The sequence below is a fragment of the Dermacentor silvarum genome, chromosome 1 (assembly GCF_013339745.2).
Source record: "Dermacentor silvarum isolate Dsil-2018 chromosome 1, BIME_Dsil_1.4, whole genome shotgun sequence".
NCBI classification, from domain to species: Eukaryota; Metazoa; Arthropoda; class Arachnida; order Ixodida; family Ixodidae; genus Dermacentor; species Dermacentor silvarum.
Genome location: NC_051154.1, coordinates 400,533,970 through 400,538,865, shown reverse-complemented (window position 1 = coordinate 400,538,865; position 4,896 = coordinate 400,533,970). Strand labels below are relative to the sequence as shown.

Sequence of the window (4,896 nt, the reverse complement as noted above, 5' to 3'; positions counted from 1 at the left end):
CGTCCGTCCGTCCGTCCGTCCGTCCGTCCGTCCGTCCGTCCGTCCGTCCGTCCGTCCGTCCGTCCGTCCGTCCGTCCGTCCGTCCGTCCGTCCGTCCGTCCGTCCGTCCGTCCGTCCGTCCGTCCGTCCGTCCGTCCGTCCGTCCGTCCGTCCGTCCGTCCGTCCGTCCGTCCGTCCGTCCGTCCGTCCGTCCGTCCGTCCGTCCGTCCGTCCGTCCGTCCGTCCGTCCGTCCGTCGTCCGTCCGTCCGTCCGTCCGTCCGTCCGTCCGTCCGTTCCGTCCGTCCGTCCGTCTGTCCTGTCCTGTCTGTCTGTCTGTCTGTCTGTCTGTCGTCTGTCTGTCTGTCTGTCTGTCTGTCTGTCTGTCTGTCTGTCTGTCTGTCTGTCTGTCTGTCTGTCTGTCTGTCTGTCTGTCTGTCTGTCTGTCTGTCTGTCTGTCTGTCTGTCTGTCTGTCTGTCTGTCTGTCTGTCTGTCTGTCTGTCTGTCTGTCTGTCTGTCTGTCTGTCTGTCTGTCTGTCTGTCTGTCTGTCTGTCTGTCTGTCTGTCTGTCTGTCTGTCTGTCTGTCTGTCTGTCTGTCTGTCTGTCTGTCTGTCTGTCTGTCTGTCTGTCTGTCTGTCTGTCTGTCTGTCTGTCTGTCTGTCTGTCTGTCTGTCTGTCTGTCTGTCTGTCTGTCTGTCTGTCTGTCTGTCTGTCTGTCTGTCTGTCTGTCTGTCTGTCTGTCTGTCTGTCTGTCTGTCTGTCCAGCCTGTTACGCCGACCCAGTGGCCCAAGTTGTCTACCTGCTCGGGCCACTCATGCTGCCGTCGTTGCAGCTTTTGTCATCACCCGACTCTCGTCAAGCGGTCGTCATTACGCCGTCGTCGTCGTCCCACAGTCGGCGTCACGCGGTCGTTGTCATCACTTCAGTGATGTCATCGCGTTGTTCGTCATATGCCGTCGTCATTATATGGTGTTGCGCTGCGAAGCACCAGGTCGCGGGATCATGTCCCGGCGGCCGTATTTCGATGGGAGCGAAATGCAAAAAGCGCCCGTGTCCCGTGCATTGTGGGCACGATCGCCTGGGGGTCAAAATTAATCCGGAGTCTACGGCGGGCCTCATAATCACATCGTGGTTCTGGCACGTAAAACCCAAGAATTCAATTCGTCGTTATATACGTCTTTGTCGTCCCACTGATATCATTCCGCTTCGTTATTCTATATCGTCACTGCGTGGGCGTCAATGCCGCGTCGATACAGTCATGGCTCCGTGCTCATGAGCGACCTTGCCAAGCGAGTGTCATAGCAAAGTGCGAGGATTTCCGAGTGTGTGGCATATAGCAGAAGCAACGAAAGTCTCAGAATTACAACTACACGTGTTAAATAAACGTGGCTTGAGGAATATGCATGGTCTGTCGGTGCATTGATCTATTGGCATTCGCATTACCGTCGGCAGTCATAGTGAGATGAATTCTGCCATAATTTTTCTGTCTCCAGTCTGCAGCTTCCGTCTGAGAAGAGAACGCAGGTGTGAGGCATTGTATCCCCATCCCTGAATTGGTCTTTTTCCATTGGCCTACCTGACTTGACGCGTATCTTTGAGACGGAATTAATGGCCATTGTTGTAGCTTCACGCAAATTACCTTCATCTTTGTCATCAGCCGTGATTTTAACCGATTGTTTGTTGTTCTATTTTAACCAAGCCTAGTTTTCTAAAACGCCTTAGAAGCGTTCTATTTTTTCCGGACCAGGAAATACACCTCGATAAAATGGAAGCTTGGGCGAGTTGGTGATTCAATATCGACATGTCAGTATACAGCGCAAAAGACGAGGACACAAACGGTGTTGTGCTCTGTCCTGCTGTGCAGACATGTCGATAGGAAACATGCGCCTCGTTCGTTTAGCAAGGCCGCCAATATTTCGTCCTAAATGAATGATGCATTCGCAGTATAGCGTCCCATGATGGCCCTATAATCCGTAATTTACGAAAGTCGGCGTTCGTCACTGCGGCGCGTTAAAAAAAATTGCTACTGCACATGATTTTGCCAAATCTCTATTGCCCGTCTCTGAACTTCCGCATCGAAATTTTTGTTGGAACAATAGATGGTGCTACGCTAGAAAGTCAAACCTATCGCTTACGAGACTATGTTGCCGAGTCCCCAATTCAACCTTTACTTAATTTCACAGGTCTGGGCTGCCCAAATGCAGAATGCATTTATATTATTTCTACAATGGGAGTGAATCTCTAGAACATTTTTTTCAGCATGCCGCCGCTTTAATTACTAATCAAAGGAAAATATTTTTGGAAGAACACTTCCGAAAGCTTCAGCTTAACTCAAACTTGACTCTTCCGTTGGTACTATCTTTTAACGCTACCGAATTGGGGACAGGAACGCTTGTGATGCCCTATGCAATCTGTTCGAGACAAAAAGATTGGCATGCTCAAAACTTTCCTTTTTTTCCTTTTTTTATACTCGCACATTTAGTTACTGTAATATTTAGCTACCATGGGTTTCATATCTGTATCAGTGAACTTTTAATTTCACGAATTTCAGTCACTTATTTCGATTCAGTTTATTTTCCCCAGAATGTTTACTCTCATTTTTATCGTATTCGTGGCTGATCAGCCAGTTGCTCTGTTTCCTGATTGGCGTCTCTGCCGTCTCGCTCTTCTTCTTCCTCATTTGCGAGTCTTCTTCGTGCACGTTATTCGGTGCCGCGTGCCATAGCGCGTTGCTGCCGCGTTCCTGACGGCTCGTGCTTCTTCTCGAACCGTCGGACGGGTGGAGACTGCTCTGCGATGTCCAAAAGCCGCCGCCAACCGGGATCAGGGTGCAGTCAGCCACCTGGACGCCCCGAGGAACAAGGGGGCGGCGACGCGGCTCGCCCAGCCATGGAGCCACGCGACCAACCGCCGAGCACGGGCCTGCCCGAGTCAACCGCGTACGGCATCGACGACCCGGGCGAGATCCCTCCGTGGGCCGCCATTTGCCGGCAGCAGAGCTCAGTCGTGAGCGAGGCGCTCCGAGATCTTCGCCACTGGGTGGTACAGCGCAGCCTGGAAGAACGCAGCGGGCGTCGGAGGCGTGGCGACCCGGAGACCATCGACCAAGACGCGCACTACGGGCTCCAGGACGGCGTCCTTGGGGTGATGGTAACGAGCTACGGCACGATGACCGTGTTGCTGAGGCACTCCATCAGCGTCGACATCTCCGCAGACCACGCTGTTCGGGTTGTCAACATGAACGGCAACTGCACGGCCGCCATCAGCTGGTCGAGTGGGCGCCGCTGTGTCTGCCATCCCTGCGGTAGAGTGCTCCAGCGGGGCAACAACGTCGACTTGGCCATCGGAAGCAGGTTGGGCAAGATATCGTACCGCGGGGTCACTTTCTCTGCTTTCAATCATGGGCTCGTGTACCTGGTTGACGCATCGGGCACCAAGTCGACTACAGAGCGGTTCCACAACCTTTGCTACGACGTGGCCTTGCATGTTTTCTATCCTGAGTCGGAGCCAGACGTGGAGGCCATGGAGCAGTGCTTCGAGATGGCCAGCAAGGCGGTGGAGACAGCGACGCCAAACGGGGACCGCATCTGGTTCGTCGACGACGTTAGAATAAAGCAGACGCCGTGGGGTGACGTACAGGTGACTCGCGAGACGGACTGCGGGATGATTTGGACGTCACCCTCTGAGGGAACTGTGTCTGTGACTGGGCCCTACTTCAAGACCGTCGTTAGCTCTGACCCGACCAAGTTCTTGAGCGTCCGCATGGGCCCCAAGAAGCTGGTTGCCAGCGCGCAAGGGCTCACTGTGAGAAATGGCAGTCAACGGGCAGGGCTCGACTACCTGGGCCGCCTCTTTCTTCCCCGCTAGTGTGACATCAAGAGAGTCTAACAACGGCTGCTTCTCTAATCACTGGCCTCCTGTTTTCTTAATGCGTTGTATAGGGAGAGGTGAATACCTCTCCCTGCAAGTTATACCGCTTCTCCTGCGGAGGGGGGTGGGCAGTGCTCACTTAATCCGTATACAGACCCCTCGCAGCCGCTATACACAGGGTGGGTCAGTTAGTTTGGGCCAAACTTTTGAAAATATATAGCTGGACAGAACAAAGGAAGCCCGCGAATGTGCCTCGAGCGGCCAGCCGCGCGGCAATTTTGCGTGTATTCGCGGGCTTCTTTCACGCTCGGAATAACCCTTTTATGCAGAACGTATTGATCAACAGAAAGCTGCATCGTCAAGTTGCTCTACAATTTTCTCATTGACACTTTCAATCTAATTATATTTGAGAAGTTGATTAATTATTTAAGAGTAATTGTCTATTTGGCGGAATGCAAAAATAATCTGAGTATCTCCAAGCAACGGCAAACAACATTACCTTGGTTCTGTCCAGCGACGTAGCATTTGCATATTTTTAAAGTTTGGCCCAAGTTAAGTGAAACACTCTGTATGTACTGTTCTGCCTGTTGAGGTCATGTCTGGCGCCGGCTGTACACAGATGCCGACAACTCCCGGGGCTAAAGAGCTGTAAACCGTTTTTCACACGGTGGCTTAATTTCTTCGTCACTTATGCCAACACAAGCTAGCTGGGTGCAGAAGATCCACGCAGTGTAAGCTCTTATTTGCGTAGAGCTGATTTGTTTTACGTACGAAAGTAATTACAGGCCGGTGTTGACACAATGGTCAAACGGGGCCCGCGACAGTGATTTCATCTTCGTCCAATACTGCGAGCGACCTCGCCGCCAAGGAGCCTACACCGACGTTCACAAATAGCCGCGCGTCACTTAAACTAGTAGTAATGAATGAAAAAAAAAATCGCAATTTCTCCCGAAAGGCGAATCATCGATTGCGATAGCAAAATATTAGATAGCTACACGAGGTAAGGCTACTACTTTTATTAATGCGAAAGCATTATGTGGCTGATG

At 52.0% G+C, this 4,896-nt stretch overlaps 1 protein-coding gene across 1 annotated transcript; it reads left to right on the top strand.

Annotated features, from left to right (window-relative positions):
* The first annotated feature begins 2,660 nt into the window (after nucleotides 1–2,660).
* LOC119446707 (uncharacterized) lies at nucleotides 2,661–3,877 on the top strand. Its single transcript, XM_037711227.2, has one exon. It carries the CDS (start codon nucleotides 2,777–2,779, stop codon nucleotides 3,845–3,847), a length of 1,071 nt encoding a protein of 356 aa, XP_037567155.1. The 5' UTR covers nucleotides 2,661–2,776; the 3' UTR covers nucleotides 3,848–3,877.
* Nucleotides 3,878–4,896: the final 1,019 nt, after the last annotated feature.